This window comes from Rhinopithecus bieti, unplaced genomic scaffold, assembly GCF_001698545.2.
Source record: "Rhinopithecus bieti isolate Rb0 unplaced genomic scaffold, ASM169854v2 scaffold_36840, whole genome shotgun sequence".
In the NCBI taxonomy this organism is placed as follows: domain Eukaryota; kingdom Metazoa; phylum Chordata; class Mammalia; order Primates; family Cercopithecidae; genus Rhinopithecus; species Rhinopithecus bieti.
In genome coordinates this window covers 2178901-2197444 of record NW_016816502.1, presented here as the reverse complement: position 1 = coordinate 2197444, position 18544 = coordinate 2178901, and the positions used below count along the sequence as shown (strand labels likewise).

Genomic DNA, 18544 nt, shown 5'->3' with positions numbered 1-18544 from the left:
TTTGTTTCCATACAAACTTATTTAAAATGGATGCCTAATTAAATTTGCAAAAATATGACAGTATTTTAAATGTTCATGAAAAAATGTGTGTGTCTGAAAACACATTTTGGACTTAACATCATGTATTTGACATTAGTGAGCGTGTACTATGCACTGGGGATACAGTGGTAAGATATTCACTTCTAGGAGGTGTGTTGATTGTTAAAAAGAGAAGATAAATATACGGTCAGTACAGTTAATAAAAACTGTAACAGAGCATACAAAGTGTCTTAGAGACAGTCACTATTATTAAGAGGTAACATTGTTTGTGCTCAGTAGGTGCTGGCATTGGGTTAAGCACTGCATCCATTTAATCTTCATAACCCCTTTGGAGTGGGTTCTATTATTTACATTTTATAGATGAGGAAACTGAGGCACAGAAAGGCTGCTGATTTTTACCCAGGGTTGCACAGCTACTCTCAGTTGACCCTGAGCTCATAAATCATACCCAAACCAGAAGCCCAAGCCTGGGCTCCAGAGCCCAGGCTTCTTAACCACTGCTGACAAATTCCACCTGGGAGAGTGAGGGGATAGTGTCATGAAAGAATAGGCTGGATATTAAGTGTTCACAAATGGAAAAGGGTGAGGTCAAGGGTGTTCCAACCTGAGGGAACAGCATATATATAACAGTTGGAAAATGAGAAGAAATGTGACAAGTTCCTAGAATGTGAAGTGGGCGATTGTAACTGAAACGGCAAGAACTGGGTAGAGAGTCAATCTTCTGTGGCATCTGGTGAATTTCAGTATTTCAAGCATTCGATTGTCTCAATAGAGCACAGTTATAAAGAGAGGTATTGGGTTTTTTTGTGTTTATTTTGGTTATGACATTTGAACTTTAGTTGACAGACTTAGCTTATGCCTAGAATGTCATTTTTTATTTCAGATACAACAGCTTGGTTAGATTGATGGAAACAGATTTTTCTGGCCTGACCAAATTGGAGTTGCTCATGCTTCACAGCAATGGCATTCACACAATCCCTGACAAGACCTTCTCAGATTTGCAGGCCTTGCAGGTGAGACCGATGGAGAGAGGGGGCAGGTTAAAGAGGTAAGGTGGGACCTGTGAGATAGACCTTCCAAGGCTGCCTATCTCTACACAATACAAAAATCAACATTCTGTAAATTAGAAGCAGACATCAATGGAGAATGTTAACTGATTTTTAATTGTGCAACTGTGTATGGAAATTAGAATAATAAGAAAATTCTGAGGCAAGTTTTCTAATACCTCAAGAAAAAAAATGTCAGTACTCAGAGATGATAAACCTTCAAAATTTAATCCTAAAAGGATACTTCTAGTCATGTTTATATGGGAATTGAATGTGCTTCCTAAAATAATGACTATCTTAGACAGATTATTAGCTTTATATAAATCAATGTGCTGTTTTCAGTTTCATTTTATTTACTTACTCATGTTCTACCTTGTTCAAACAATTTTTTAAAGTTACAAGGACTCCCAAGAATGCATAAAATCATGCAAGAATGATCACAAAAGTAAGTGAGAAAGTATAAAGCTAAAATAAGCCTAGAGATAAGAATAAAGGGAACATGAGGAAATACATACATAGAGACCTTTATGTCTGCTATAAGTAGGACTTGAAGCTTTTGAGACACTAACAATACATGACATCTATTGAAATGAAAACTGTTCAGGAAAAGCACAGCCATGTATGATTTTAAGTCAGAAAGAAATGTCTTACAAAACTCCTTATAAAATACAGTGTCATAAAATAAAGTCAATAATATCCTTGTAAAAGGTAAAGTACCTGTGTTCATAGAGCCTTTTAACATATACCAGAGCTATGTAAAGGAGGTCATAACCATGGTGGAGAGCTATAGAGTATAATGTAGCTATGTGATTCTGCTGATTTAGTTAATCAGGCTCTATTTGGAATGTATGTCTTTGGAGGAATAGATGAATTGCATGTCCTTTATAGAATTCTCTACATATATTTATTCTCTCGACCAAATTTTCAGTGGATATTGAGGAACACTGAGTTGGAGATTGAACTCCCAGGTTACATTTGGGGCAAAGCTCTTCTATGTTACCAACGTATTTTTCCTTTTCTTATTAGGGGTCTTGGCATTCTAGAAAAGCATTTTCGACAGATATGACAGTTCAGGCCAAGTCAGGAAAATAGGATGAGAAATTGTGTTTCCTAGCATTTCTTTTTTCTTTATGGGAGAAAGAGTATGTTCAACTTATAATTGGAAAGAGAACTGGAAATTACCTGAGCACTATTGAAATATTCAAAATTATTTTAATTGCAACTCAAAATTAGTCATATTACTCATAACCAAAAAGTAGAAGACACCTCAATGTCCATCAACCAATGATAGATAAAGTGTTGTGCATGTATACAGTAGAATACTCTTCAGCAAAGAAAGGAATGAAGGGCTGATACATGCTATGAGAGGGATGGGTCTTGAAAACATTTTGCTAAGTGAAAGAACCCCAGACACAATGCCACAGAGTGTATGATTCCAATTATATAAAATGTTTAGAATAGGCAAATCCATGGAAACAAAGCAAATTAGTGGTTGTGAAGGGCTGAAAGGATGGGAAAAATGACTGCTAGTGGGTATCAGTTTTTATTTTGTGGTACAAAACAAAGTTTATTAGAAACTTTAGGCCAGGAGCAGTGGCTCACCCCTGTAATCCCAGCACTTTGGGAGGCCGAGGGGGGATGGATCACCTGAGGCTGAGAGTTCAAGACCAGCCTGACCAACATGGAGAAACCCCGTCTCTACTAAATAATACAAAAAAATTAGCCAGGTGTGGTGGCACATGCCTGTAATCCCAACTACTGGAGAGGATCAGGCAGGAGAATCACTTGAACCTGGGAGACGGAGGTTGTAGTGAGCCGAGATCGCTCCATTGCACTCCAGCCTGAGCAACAAGAGTGAAACTCCATCTCAAAAAACTTTTTTTAGAAGTTTCTGACCATGGATATGTTTGCACAACTCTATGAATACACTAAAAACCAATAAACTGTACACTTTTAAAAATTATTTTTTGAGATAGAATCTTGCTCTGTCACCCAGGCTAGAGTGCAGTGGTGCAATCTCAGCTCACTACAACCTCCGCCTTCCAAGTGCAAATGATTCTCACGCCTCAGCCTCCTGAGTAGCTGGGAGTACATGTGTGTGCCACCATGCCCAGCTAATTTTCTGTGTGTATATGTGTTCTTAGTAGAGACGGGGTTTCACCATGTTGGCTAGGCTGCTCTCGAGCTCTGGCCTCAAGTGATCTGCCCACCTCAGCCTCTGTGTGGTGGGAGCCACCATGCCCAGCCAGCTGTACACTTTAAAAGGTGGATTTTATGGCATGTGAACTATAGCTCAATAAATTAAAATCAATAGTCTGTCTTATGAAAAATTTATGTTTAGGAAATCTTAATTTACTTGAAATACTAAGATTAAAAAAAGTTATAAAATTTTCAACCATGGAAAAAAGTAGAGAGAATAATATAATGAACCCTAATGGACCAGTACCCACCTGCAATACTTACGGACTCATAGCAGATGTCTTACCTGCACCCCTACCCACTACTCTCCACTCCATTCAATTATTTTGAAACAAATCCAAATTTTCATAATATTCATCTGTAAGTACTTCAATATATATCTCAAAACTAAGAAATCTTTTTAAAATAACCACAATATCATTTATATATCTTAAATTTTAACAATCATTCATGACTGGGCATGATGGCTCATACCTGTAATCCCAGCACTTTGGGAGGCCAAGGTGGGCGGATCACCTGAGATTGGGAGTTTGAGACCAGCCTGGCCAACATGATGAAACCTCGTCTCTACTAAACTATAAAAAGTAGCCAGGAGTGGTGGTGGGTACCTGTAATCCCAGCTACTCAGGAGGCTGAGGCAGGAGAATCGCTTGAACTCGGGAGGCGGAAGTTGCAGTGTGCAGTGATCACACCACTGCACTCCAGCCTGGGCGACAGAGCAAGACTCTGTCTCAAAAAAAATAAAAAATAAAAAAAATTATATATATATGTATAAATAATTATATGTGTATATATATAATTCCTTAATATCAATAGGCAAATGTTCATGAGTGTTCTAATTTCTCTGATATTGTCATATTTAATTTGCAACTAATTTGAATTGGGATCCTAAGAAGGTATACAAATTGCACTGAATTAATTTCAACATAAGTTTTGTTATTGATAGGACTTTTCCCTCATGTGAAAATTCCTTTGACAACATAAATATGTTCTTCTTTTCAATTCATAGGTCTTAAAATGAGCTATAACAAAGTCCGAAAACTTCAGAAAGATACTTTTTATGGCCTCAGGAGCTTGACGCGATTGCACATGGACCACAACAATATCGAGTTTATAAACCCAGAGGTTTTTTATGGGCTCAACTTTCTCCGCCTGGTGCACTTGGAAGGAAATCAGCTCACTAAGCTCCATCCAGATACGTTTGTCTCTTTGAGCTACCTGCAGATATTTAAAATCTCTTTCATTAAGTACCTATACTTGTCTGATAACTTCCTGACCTCCCTCCCTCAAGAGATGGTCTCCTATATGCCTACCCTAGAAAGCCTTTACCTGCATGGGAACCCATGGACCTGTGATTGCCATATAAAGTGGTTGTCTGACTGGATACAGGAGAAGCCAGGTATCTATACTGTTTATTTATTTATTTTTTTGTCCCAATTAAATGGAGGAAATCTGCCTGGAGGTGTTATATTAGGAAGTGGAGAGGCCAGGGTAATTTAGGAGAGAAAATAATATCTCAGAAATAATTCCAGAATAATGAATTATTTACACATCATCTGTGGCTGTGTTTTGGCTACTGTGGCAGTCAAGTAGTGTCAGAGAACTGTTTCACAAAGCCCAAAAGTCCTTGCTCTCTGGCTCTTTATAAAAATGTGGCTGATCCCTGGCTTAGAGAATAAATCTCATGCTCCTTAGGCTACAAGCCAGGTCTTCCTAGTGTGGTGCTGGCCTATCCTCAACCTCCTTTCCCTCCTCTCCAACCCTCAGCCCCGTCTATCCCAGGCACAAAGGCACTTTTTGCTCTTAACAACTGTGGACAACTTTCTGCCACACTACAAGCTGTTTTACCCCCTCACAGCTGCTGCTGCCCCTGCCTGGAGCCCCTCCTTTCCTTTTCTGCTTGATGGTTCTCAGCCAGCCAGCACACTGCTAGGCCCTTCTGAGAAGTCTGGTTGCTTCTCCACCCACCCCATCTGCATCAGAATAGCCATTTCACCACTTGGGTTGTTTGCCTATACTTCCGTTCTTGAATGGATAACATTTGGTTATAATTACTACTATTAGAAGTCTTTTGCTTTTCCAGTGTCTAATTTATCTTTACCTGTGGTCTTAATATGTCCCAAACTTACATATATGTATAAAAACATCATATATACATTCATACATACGTCATAGGTACATATACATATGCACACACATGTAATCACACACTGCATACTGACAGTCAACAACAGATGGCATGTATGATGATCCTCCCATAAGACTTATAATGGAGGCGAAATGAAACTATTGCCTAGTAACATTATAGCCATCATAAAGAGGTAGTGCAACATGTTACCTTTTCTAAGTTTAGATACATAAATAATTAAAATTGTATTACAATTGCTGATAGTATCAGTAGAGTAATATGCTGTATGAGTCTGTAGTCTAGGAGCAGTAGGCTTTACCATATTGCCTAGGTGTGTAGTAGGCTATACTATCTAGGTTTGTGTAAGTACACACTCCATAATGTTTGCACAACAAAATTGCCTAATGATGCATTTTTCAGAATGTGTCCCCGTTGTTAATCAATTCATAACTCTACATATGTAAAATAATGAAACCCCCAGGGGTTAACATCTTTCAGTCTTAATAAGCAAGTGTTCTCCTTTTGACTGAGATGACTTAATGATAATTTTTACAAGACCCATGGGTCAGTCATATCAACCTCTTATGCTTTGAAAATTTTTCATCGATTCCAAGAGATTCAACAGTTGTTCATGCCTTCAGTTGCCTCACTTGGCATGTGGTCGGCAATTCTTTTGCACCGATCTCAGTAGTTAAATGTAACACTCCTTTATCTACGTGTGGGTATCTTCTATTCTTTGATTCCGCAAAGCTGTTGATGCAGCATTTCTATAAAATGAATCTGTGGCTGTTTCTCTAATGAGCATTTATTTCATGGATATGAAATTTATGTCTTGCTGCTCTGTTTCCGTTCTTTTCTACATACTTGACAACCTGTTTTAATGCTAAATCATAGTGTTAGTTAAAACATTTTAAAGGCAAATTTAATATATGTCATAGCACCAATACATGTAATACAATGGAAAGCAATATAAATATCTATGACAATCTTTATAGGTGTAAAGCTGTGATAGCTACACTGATTGCCAATTTGTCAGCTGTTACTGTAAAACATCTTCAGTTGTAAGGCACATCTCAATTTATAAGTTGAAATGTGAAAAAACAAACAAAACAACATGGTCATAGAATTAGGCACTTTTTCTGGCCTGCCTGTCTGCTTTTCTTCCTTCTGCTGATCTTTCCTGAGCATCCATTGGCCAGGGCTGGGGACATACAGATGAACAAGAATGAAGTTTATAGTTTCATAGGAAGACAGATAAGTAAACAAGTCATTTTAACAGTGAATAATGAGAAAGTAGGATATGAGAAGTGAAAGGTACCAGGAGACTATAAAACAGAGAGCTCACCCAGAAGAAGTGCTGTTCAGACTGGGTTCTGAAGGATGACTGGTAAGGACTTGGGTCATGATGAAAGACATCAAGTGTACAGGACATGGAAGGAACAGCGTATGCCAGAGCCAGTTGGGCATGGCAGGGTTGAGGAATGGAAAGGATTTCTATGGGGCTGGAACCGAGTGTGATGGAGGGAATGGAGGTGACGTGGTCAGGTTTGCATTTGAGGCAAAATACGTGATGTCCAAGGCCTGCTAACTCTGGCTCAGTGCAAGCAATAATAAGCATGGTGTGAGCATATTCCATGATGAGGTTTCATTAAGCCAGAAGTCTGCCATGTTGTCTTAGCCCAGGGTACTGATAAGTAGGTAAAGGAATACAGCTTGTTGGCAAGTGGGTGATTGGGAGGCAACTCTTTTTTTTTGAGACAGAGTTTTTCTCTTGTTGCCCAGGCTGGAGTGCAATGGCACGATCTTGGCTCACCGCAATCTCTGCCTCCCAGGTTAAGCGATTCTCCTGCCTCAGCCTCCTGAGTAGCTGGGATTACAGACATGTGCCACCATGCCTGGCTAATTTTGTATTTTTAGTAGAGATGGGGTTTCTCCATGTTGGTCAGGCTAGTCTCAAACTCCCGACCTCAGGTGATCTGCCTGCCTCAGCCTCCCAAAGTGCTAGGGTTAGAGGCGTGAGCTATTGTGCCCAGCCGGGCGGCAACTCTTATGATTGTTCGAAGGTTTTCCAACTTGCCAGCCTCCTCCTCTGCATAGGTTTAGACTATAAAATTTGCTGAAGAATGCTGACTAGCCAGGCATCTGTGATATTACCTGTCACACTGTAGTACACACAGAAGAGTTTGGTGTCTTTGGTCAGAGTGACTTTCTTAAGCCTTTGAGAGGACATGTGCACACAGACCCTATCTAGCCACTCTGACAAATTAGATCTTCTAAGAAGTGCAATGCTTTTGTTAAGTGCTGTCTCCAGTGCATCATATAAGAGCTACTACATGGAAGAGCATGGATGTCTCAGGCTGTTTTTTGTGTAAGGGAAAAGTCTATACCTCTTACCAAGTATTCAAGTGACCAGTCATTTTAAATAGGCTTACCACAGCAGCGCTTTTAAATGGTATGTGATATCCAAATATTTGACAGATGAGGCACCTATGACTTAGAAATGTTGGTCCTTATAATGCTGGTTCTAGTACTGTAAGACTTGCAACCTCTGACTTTGCCAGAATGTCAGACATTTAATGGGCCTCCCCACTACCTTGGCACAATTTTCTTCCCTCCCACTTAAACCTGAACCTCCTCCAGTGCATCTACCTCATCCAAGGGGACCATCAACCATCCAGTTTCCAAAGTCATAAAACAGAGTCTTCCTTGACCCTTCCTTTTAGTTACTGTCCATATTCAGTCAATCCACACTTCCTATTGATTGGTTCTACCTGCTTCATTGTCTCCTGCGTCCATCTGCTTCTCTTAATTCCTATTGCTACTAAGTTAGACCAGGTCAAGATACCCTATAATTCAGTCAATATTCTTTTGGATAATGGAAGTAAACTTGGGTTTTTAAATGATATCCAAGGAATTATAAATGATCCTTTAACAAACAGCTTTTCTTTTAAAGAACAATGAGGTCCTGTGGTCATCTTAAAATGTTAACATGAAGAAATAGAACTAAACTGTTATTAATAAAAACTGACAAACATGGGTTTCCCTAGATAAAAAATATGACTCATTCAACTAATATTTACTGAGTACCAAATATATATCAGTCATTTGCTGAACATGGGAAATACAGCAGTGAATAAGACAAGACAAAATCCTGTGTCTATGCATATTATGTTGTAGCAGGGTATACAGACAATAGCTTTTTAAAAAATCAATTCAGAAGCAAAAAATCAGAAAACTTTCTATTGAACACTAAAATTTCCAAATTGTTTCAGCTTCTAGCAAAAGCTATTTCTTCAGAATGTTTATGTCAATTCATAAAGAGGTCACAACTGATAACTCAATTGTGATTATTTTCCAGATGTAATAAAATGCAAAAAAGATAGAAGTCCTTCTAGTCTTCAGCAATGTCCACTTTGCATGAACCCTAGGACTTCTAAAGGCAAGCCCTTAGCTATGGTCTCAGCTGCAGCTTTCCAGTGTGCCAAGCCAACCATTGACTCATCCCTGAAATCAAAGAGCCTGACTATTCTGGAAGACAGTGGTTCTGCTTTCATCTCTCTCCAAGGTTTCATGGCACCCTTTGGCTCCCTCACTTTGAATATGACAGACCAGTCTGGAAATGAAGCTAACATGGTCTGTAGTATTCAAAAGCCCTCAAGGATATCACCCATTGCATTCACTGAAGAAAATGACTACATCGTGCTAAATACTTCATTTTCAACATTTTTGGTATGCAACCTAGATTACGGTCACATTCAGCCAGTGTGGCAAGTTCTGGCTTTGTACAGTGATTCTCCTCTGATACTAGAAAGGAGTCGCTTGCTTAGTGAAACACCACAGCTCTATTACAAATATAAGCAGGTGGCTCCTAAGCCTGAAGACATTTTTACCAACATAGAGGCAGATCTCAGAGCAGATCCCTCTTGGTTAATGCAAGACCAAATTTCCTTGCAGCTGAACAGAACTGCCACCACACTCAGTACATTACAGATCCAGTACTCCAGTGATGCTCAAATCACTTTACCAAGAGCAGAGATGAGGCCAGTGAAACACAAATGGACTATGATTTCAAGGGATAATAATACTAAGCTGGAACATACTGTCTTGGTAGGTGGAACCATTGGCCTGAACTGCCCAGGCCAAGGAGACCCCACTCCACACTTGGAATGGCTTCTAGCTGATGGAAGTAAAGTGAGAGCCCCTTATGTCAGTGAGGATGGACGGATACTAATAGACAAAAGTGGAAAATTGGAACTCCAGATGGCTGATAGTTTTGACACAGGCATATATCACTGTATAAGCAGCAATTATGATGATGCAGATATTCTCACCTATAGGATAACTGTGGTAGAACCTTCTGTTGAAGCCTATCAGGGAAATGGGATTCATCACACAGTTTTCACTGGTGAAACTCTTGATCTTCCATGCCATTCTACTGGTATCCCAGATGCCTCTATTAGCTGGGTTCTTCCAGGAAACATTGTGCTCTATCAGTCTTCAAGAGACAAGAAAGTTCTTAACAATGGAACATTAAGAATATTACAGGCCACCCCAGAAGACCAAGGTTATTATCGCTGTGTGGCAGCCAACCCATCAGGGGTTGATTTTTTGATTTTCCACATTTCAGTCAAGATGAAAGGACAAAGGCCTTTGGAGCATGATGCAGAAATAGAGGGATCTGGATTTGATGAGTCCAATCCTATTGCTCATCTTAAGGGGCCACCAGGTGCACCACTCCATACATCTGTTCCGATGGAGGCTGAGGTTGGAAAACACACCTCAAGCACAAGTAAGAAGCAAAACTATCAGGAATTAATACTCCAGCGACGTGGAGATTCAACGCATAGACGTTTTAGGGAGAATAGGAGGCATTTCCCTCCCTCTGCTAGGAGAATTGACCCACAACACTGGGCAGCACTGTTGGAGAAAGCTAAAAAGAACGCTGTGCCAGAGAAGCGAGAAAATACCACAGTGAGCCCACCCCCAATGGTCACCCAACTCCCAAACATACCTGGTGAAGAAGACGATTCCTCAGGCATGCTTACTCTACATGAGGAATCTATGGTCCTGGCCACTAAAACTTCGAACCTTCTAGCAAGGACAGTGACTGCTGACTCCAGAACAATATCTGATAGTCCTATGACAAACATAACTTCTGGCACAGAATTCTCTCCTGTTGTGAGTTCACAAATACTACCACCTGAAGAACCCATAGATTTCAAACTATCTACTGCTATTAAAACTATAGCCATGTCAAAGAATATAAACCCAACCATGTCAAGCCAAATGCAAGGCACACCCAATCAACATTCATACACTGTCTTTCCACTACTACCTGGAGCAACTGAATTTCAGGACTCTGACCAGATGGGAAGAGGAAGGGAGCATTTCCAAAGAGCACCCCCAATAACAGCGAGGACTATGATCAAAGATGTCAATGTCAAAATGCTTAATAGCACCACCAACAAAGTATTATTACAGTCAGTAAATACCACAAATAGTCATCAGACATCTGTAAGAGAAGTTAGTGGGCCCAGGCACAATCACTTCTATTCTCACACTACTCAAATACTTAGCACCTCCACGTTCCCTTTAGATCCACACAGAGCTGCTCATTCTCAGTTTCTGATCCCTAGAAATAGTACAGTTAACATCCCGCTGTTCAGACGCTTTGGGAGGTGGAGGAAAATTGGCGGAAGGGGGCGGATTATCAGCCCATATAGAACTCCAGTTCTCCGACGGCATAGATACAGCATTTTCAGGTCAACAACCAGCAGTTCTTCTGAGAAAAGCACTACTGCATTCTCAGCCACAGTGTTCAATGTGACATGCCTGTCCTGTCTTCCTGGGGAGAGGCTCGCCACTGCTACAGCAGCATTGTCTTTTCCAAGTGCTGTTCCCATCACCTTCCCCAAAAATGACATTACCAGAGTCCCAACAGAAGAGTCTACAACTCTAGTCCAGAATCCACTATTACTACTTGAGAACAAACCCAATGTAGATAGTGAGAAAACAACACCAACAATAAAATATTTCAGTACTGAAATTTCCCAAGTGACTCCAACTGGTGCAGTCATGATGTATGCCCCAACATCCATACCCATGGAAAAAACCCACAAAGTAAATGCCAGCTACCCACATGTGTCTAGCACCAATGAAGCTAAAAGAGATTCAGTGATTACATCGTCACTTTCAGATGCTATCACCAAGCCACCCATGACTATTATAGCCACTACAAGGTTTTCAAGAAGGAAAATTCCCTGGCATCAGAACTTTGTAAATAACCATAACCCAAAAGGCAGATTAAGGAATCAATATAAAGTTAGTTTACAAAAAAGCACAGTTGTGATACTTCCTAAAACATCTGCTTTACCCAGAGGCAAAGTCTCCCCCTTCTATTTCACCACACTTTCAGCAAGTGTGATGCAAATTCCATCCAATGCCTTGACTACAACTCACCACACTACCACCAAAACACACAATTCTGGAAGTCTTCCAACAATGAAGGAGCTTCCCTTCCCACCCCTTAACTCTATGCTCCCTAATATAAGCAAAGACTCAAGTACAATAAGCATCATATCAACGCAAACAGCAATACCAGCAACAACTCCTACCTTCCCTGCATCTGTCATCACTTACGAAACGCAAACAGAGAGATCCAGAGCACAAACAGTACAAAGAGAACAGGAACCTCAAAAGAACAGGACTGACCCATACATCTCTCCAGACCAGAGTTCTGGCTTCACTACTTCTACTGCTATGACGCCTCCTGTTTTAACCACAGCTGAAATTTCAGTCAAGCCTAGTGTCTCTGCATTCACTCATTCCCCACCAGAAAACACAACTGGAATTTCAAGCACAATCAGTTTTAATTCAAGAACTCTTAATCTGACAGATGTGATTGAAGAACTAGCCCAAGGGAGTATTCAGACTTTGAAGAGCACAATTCCTTCTGAAACAACATTGTCCAGCAAATCACACCAGAGTACCACAACTAGGAAAGCAATCATTAGACACTCAACCATGCCACCATTCCTGAGCAGCAGTGCTACTCTAATGCCAGTTCCCATCTCCCCTCCTTTTACTCAGAGAGCGGTTACTGACAACATGGAAACTCCCATTTCCGGGCTTATGACAAATGCAGGGGTCAAGCTGCACGAACCCTCAAGGCACAATGCTAAATCACAGCAATTAGTAGCAGAGGTTGCAACATCTCCCAAGGCTCACCCAAATGCCAAGTTCACAATTGGAACCACTCACTTCATCTACTCTAATCTGTTACATTCTACTCCCATGCCAGCACTAATAACAGTTAAATCACAGAATTCTAAATTAACTCCATCTCCCTGGGCAGAAAAACAGTTTTGGCACAAACTATACTCAGAAATTGCTGAAAAAGTCAAAAAGCCAGAAGTAAGCATGTTGACCACTACAGGCCTGCCAGAGGTCGCCACTCTTGCTTCAGATTGGGATGAACAGAAGAGTGACTTTGATAAGAAACTAGTTCAAGAAGCAACAACTTCCAAACTCCTTCCCTTTGACTCTTCGTCTAGGAATATATTTGAAAAGCCCAGAATAGTTGGAGGTAAAGCTGCAAGTTTTACTATTCCAGCTAACTCAGATGCCTTTCTTCCCTGTGAAGCTGTTGGAAATCCCCTGCCCACCATTCGTTGGACCAGAGTCCCATCAGGTATTGAAACTTTTCTTTACACTCAGTTTTGTTAGAAAACAAGAAGAAGATTGTTATGTTTTGGGATTATACACCCAAAGAATCAATATCAGTTTCAAATTTTTCTAAGACACAGAAACTATAAATATCCTCATTTGACACTGGCATATTTTCACTCATTAGAAGGGCTTAAAATATGTTAATTAAGATCATTTTCTAGAATGCCTCAAAAGCTGATTCAAAGTAATATGATTTGAAAAAGAGAGAATAGTTATTGTGTTGAACCATCTGACTTTAAAATTATGTGAATAAAAAAATCCAGTCTGCGCACGGTGGCTCGTGCCTGTAATCCTAGCACTTTGGGGAGGCCGAGGCAGGTAGATTACCTGAGGTCAGGAGTTCAGGATCAGCCTGGCCAACATGGTAAAACCCCATCTCCACTAAAAAAAATACAAAAATTAGCCAGGTGTGGTGGTGGGTGCCTGTAGTCCCAGCTACTCGGGAGGCTGAGACAGGAGAATTGCTTGAACCTGGGAGGCAGAGTTTGTAGTGAGCCACGATCGCGCCATTGCACTCCAGCCTGGGCGACGAGTGAAACTCCATCTCAATAAAATAAAATAAAATCCAGGAATAATTTTAGCAATCTTAAGACTAGATGTCCTAATTTTTATTTTTATTTTTTTGGTCTGTCACCCAGGATGGAGTGCAGTGGTGCAATCATGTCTCCAGGGGCTCAAGCGATCCTCCTATCTGAGCCACCTGAGTAGCTGGGACGACAAATGCACACCACCACACCTAGCTAAAATTTTACTTTTTGTGTTTATAGAGACAGGGTCACATTATGTTTCCAGGGCTAGTCTTGACCTCCTGGGCTCAAGTGATCCTCCCACCTCAACCTCCCAAAGTGTTGGGATTATACAAGTGAGCCACAGGGCTGGGCTTTCATTTTAATTTAAATGTATTCTTAGTAGGCCCCAAAAATATAGCTTTATGTTTTCTATCTAAACTTTGATGACCTATAGCAATAATTTTCTTTTTTCTTCTCAGGACTTGATTTATCTAAGAGGAAACAGAATAGCAGGGTGGAGGTTCTCCCCAATGGTACCCTGTCCATCCAGCAGGTGGAAATTCAGGACCGTGGACAGTACTTGTGTTCCGCATCCAATCTGTTTGGCACAGATCACCTACGTGTCACCTTGTCTGTGGTTTCCTATCCTCCCAGGATCCTGGAGAGACGTACCAAAGAGATCACAGTTCATTCTGGAAGCACTGTGGAACTGAAGTGCAGAGCAGAAGGTAGGCCAAACCCTACAGTTACCTGGATTCTTGCAAACCAAACAGTGGTCTCAGAATCATCCCAGGGAAGTAGGCAGGCCATGGTGACAGTTGATGGAACACTGGTCATCCACAATCTCAGTATTTATGACCGTGGCTTTTACAAATGTGTAGCCAGCAACCCAGCTGGCCAGGATTCACTGCTGGTTAAAATACAAGTCATTGCAGCACCACCTGTTATTCTAGAGCAAAAGAAGCAAGTCATTGTAGGCACTTGGGGTGAAAGTTTAAAACTGCCTTGTACTGCAAAAGGAACTCCTGAGCCCAGCATTTACTGGGTCCTCTCTGATGGCACTGAAGTTAAACCATTACAGTTTACCAATTCCAAGTTGTTCTTATTTTCAAATGGGACTTTGTATATAAGAAACCTAGCCTCTTCAGACAGGGGCACTTATGAATGCATCGCTACCAGTACCACTGGTTCGGAGCGAAGAGTAGTAATGCTTACAATAGAAGAGCGAGTGACCAGCCCCAGGATAGAAGTTGCATCTCAGAAAAGGACTGAAGTGAATTTTGGGGACAAATTACTACTGAACTGCTCAGCTACTGGGGAACCCAAACCCCAAATAATGTGGAGGTTACCATCCAAGGCTGTGGTCGACCAGCAGCATAGGTAAGTCTATACCTTTGGGTTGGAATTATCTGCTTTTTCTATTTAGCTGTACAGCTTCTGAAATGGAAAAAGTGACAGTGAGGCCAGCAGCAGTTTCAGAGTGCCCATAGACTTTGGACATAAAGGAAACTCTCTCGAAAAAACCTAATCTTTTGAGATCATTTGAATATGAAAACCATTCTTTTCACATGCTTAAGTCAAAGCATCAACTTCTTGGGGTTTTTATATTTTAGGCAGAATAAAAAATCTCATTTATCTCCATACTAGGTAAAGTTTTAAAATAGTAACTGTAGGCCAGGGATGGTGGCTCACTCCTGTAATCCTAGCACTTTGGGAGGCTGAGACAGGTGGATCACCTGACATCAGGAGTTCAGGACCAGCTTGGCCAACATGGTGAAACCCTATCTATACTAAAAGTACAAAAAAAACAAAAAAAAATTAGCTGGGCATGGTGGCAGGTGCCTGTAATCCCAGCTGCTTGGGAGGTTGAGGTGGGAGAATTGCTTGAACGTGGGAGGTGGAGGTTGCAGTGAACCGAGATTGCACACTGCACTCCAGCCTGGGCACCAGGGTGAGACTCTGTCTCAAAAAAAAAATAATAATTGTATAAATATATTCATACTCTCTCTATACAAAACAGAGAAGGGGATTTTTGTGATGCAGTCAAGATTCTGGAGAGAGACACTCCATTATTTTACTCGTCAGAGTCCCCTATTTGACATTTTAAACTTCATTATAATCAGTACTTAATTTTTTCTTTCCTAAAATTACAAAGCACTTTGTGAAAGTCACAATATTAAGACCTCCACCAGGTGAAATGTATTCAGGCCCCCACACTCTGATGTGATGAGACACTATATACAAATACACACTTTCTTTGATCTGTTATAAGCATATGAATATTCTTTTTTTTTTTTTTTTTTGAGATGGAGTCTTGCACTGTTGCCCAGGCTGAAGTGGAATGGCATTATCTCTGCTCACTGCAAGTTCCACCTCCCAGGTTCACGCCATTCTCCTGTCTCAGCCTCCTGTGTAGCTGGGACTATAGGCACCCGCCACCACACCTGGCTAATTTTTTGTATTTTAGTAGAGATGGAGTTTCATCATGTTAGCCAGGATGGTCTTGATCTCCTGACCTCATGATCTGCCCGTCTCAGCCTCCCACAGTGCTGGCATTATAGGCATGAGCCACCATGCCTAGCCTCAATATTCATTTTATAGCTGGCTTTCTATATAAATTAAATTACATCTTCAAAAATCAATAATTATAGCTTATGAGGTTTTTATTTTGCAATTGGCATGACTTTATACAATGGTTTTTCCATTACATGACAAAAAAAGATGAGAATTTCCATCTTATATATCTGTTTATTCATTAATAGAAAACATCCATGCAAGAAAAATTACACATAGTAAATGTGAATTTGTACTCATGCTTAGGAGTTGAAGATTTTTTTCTAATAACATGAGTTGATACTGAATACAGCTAATAAATTTAACCTGTGATCTTTAGTTCAAAAGTAAATGTTAATTTTCAAGTTTTCAAATGTCGTCAAAATCACCTAAATTGAAATTTGTTTAGATTTATAATTTTTAAATGCTCAGTTATGAAATGTGAGATTTGTGCTTTGGAGAGGCTGAAGATGCCTCTGCATCAATCTTTATTAAGAATTCTCTTTTACTCTGAAAAACCTTCTATTTTCAGAAGTAAATTATCTCTCTCAAAAATACTAGTTTATAAAAAGAAGCATCAATAGTTCTGTCTCTTCTATGTCACAATCTTCAATTGCATCAGATCTTGGGTGTAGGGGATATCACTCTAAGCCAGTGTTTCTCCAAGGGAAGACTCCCTACCAGCAGGCTTAGCATTGTCTGGGAATTTGTTGAATCAGGAGCTCGGATTTTGTTTTAATAAGCAATCTGTTCTTAAAAGCCCTCCAGGTGATTTTGTTGCTAAAATTTGATGCTTGTTTTCAAACTTAATTGTTTATAAGTTAGCCGGGAAGTTTGTTAAAGAGTAGGTTTCTGTATCCCTGGTGAGACCTATTGAAGCAGAATTTCAGGAAACCAAAGCCAGGAAATATGCATCTTAAACTTGGCCTCATGTAATTCTGATGCAGTTATGAGGGATCTTCATTGAGAACCAAGTTAGAACAGTGGTTCTTTGCTGCACATGGAAACCTTTAATCTGGAAAATTTTAAGAATCCTGATGTCGGCCGGGCGCGGTGGCTCAAGCCTGTAATCCCAGCACTTTGGCGAGGCCGGAGACGGGCGATCAATGTATGTGTTCTAGTAGTATTCTGAGACGTCATCTTTCTGGGTGCGTTAATCACGGTGCAAACTCCTCGTCTCTTTTACTAAAAAATTACAAAAAAAAGTAGCTTTTTCTGGGCGGAGGTGGTGGCCCGCCTGCTCCTCTCCCATCCTCTTGTCTAGTCCCAGCTACTCGGGAGCTGAGCCCAGCAGCAATGGCGGGGAACCCGGGAGCGTGGAGCTCTGCAGCTGAGCGCTGAGATCCGGCCACTGCCACTCCAGCCTGGGCTGACAGAGCAAGACTCCGTCTCAAAAAAAAAAAAAAAAAAAAAAAAAAAAAAAAAAAAAAAAAAAAAAAAAAGAATCCTGATGTCTAAGCCATGCTCCACACATATTAAGTCAAATGCTGGAGGTTAGACCCAGACATCAGTATTATTTTAAACTTCACAAGTGATTTTAATGTTTAGCCAAGTTTAAGAACCAATACTTTTAGAAAGCATTAAGAAAGAATGCCAGTATAGCATGGTGGAAAGCATAAGGCTTGAGAACCAGCCCTGTGACCTAAGGCAAGTTACTAAATCTCTCTAAATACCGATTTTTCAGCTGTATCGTGAGGGAATTACTTCAAGATTAAACAACCAGTGCAAAGTACCTGGCAGTTTCCCTTCCTCTTAAGTGTATTCGTGTTGATTTTACCTTGGTTTATATGCCAGAGAAGTTCCTTCCATACTTGGAAAAAAAAAAACACTTTTTCTAATATTTTACTATAATACTTCCCATACTTACCTTTGCTGGAGAATAACAATGACTTGATGGCTGGGCGTGGTGGTTCACGCCTGTCATTCCAGCACTTTGGGAGACCAAGGCGGGAGGATCACTTGAACCCAGAAGTTGGAGACCTGCTTTGGCAACACAGTGAGACTCTGTCTGTACAAAAAATAAAAAAAATTAGGAGGGCATAGTGAGATGTGTCTGTAATCCCAGCTACTCAGAGGTTGAGGTTGGTGGATTGCTTGAACCTGGAAGGTCGAGGCTGCAGTGAGCCGTGATCTCACCACGCACTCTAGCTTGGGGCTCCAGAGTGAGAACCTGTCTCAAAAAATATAAATAGGTAAATAGAAAATGAGAGAGAGAAAATTGACTTGAGACTATTTGACTTGGTTAGCACTTATGCTATGAAAAGTTTTTACTTTTCTCTCCAGTTTTATCTACCTGCTTAGCCCATGTTGCCCAAAAATAAGAAAGACGTTTTCTCCTATAG

General features: G+C 40.5%; 1 protein-coding gene across 4 annotated transcripts in view; it reads left to right on the top strand.

Moving 5' to 3' along the window:
- Positions 1–18544, top strand: part of IGSF10 (immunoglobulin superfamily member 10) — a 28437-nt gene that overhangs the window by 2924 nt on the left and 6969 nt on the right. The window contains exons 2-5 of one of the 4 annotated variants that reach the window (XM_017854928.1): positions 923–1052; positions 4294–4683; positions 8771–13102; positions 14129–15029. In XM_017854928.1, the coding sequence (XP_017710417.1) occupies positions 4302–4683; positions 8771–13102; positions 14129–15029 (5615 nt within the window). In that variant the 5' untranslated portion in view covers positions 923–1052; positions 4294–4301. Of the gene's footprint in view, positions 1–922; positions 1055–4293; positions 4684–8770; positions 13103–14128; positions 15030–18544 lie in introns of those variants that run through there. The other 3 variants (XM_017854931.1, XM_017854929.1, XM_017854930.1) reach the window with 3 other exon arrangements.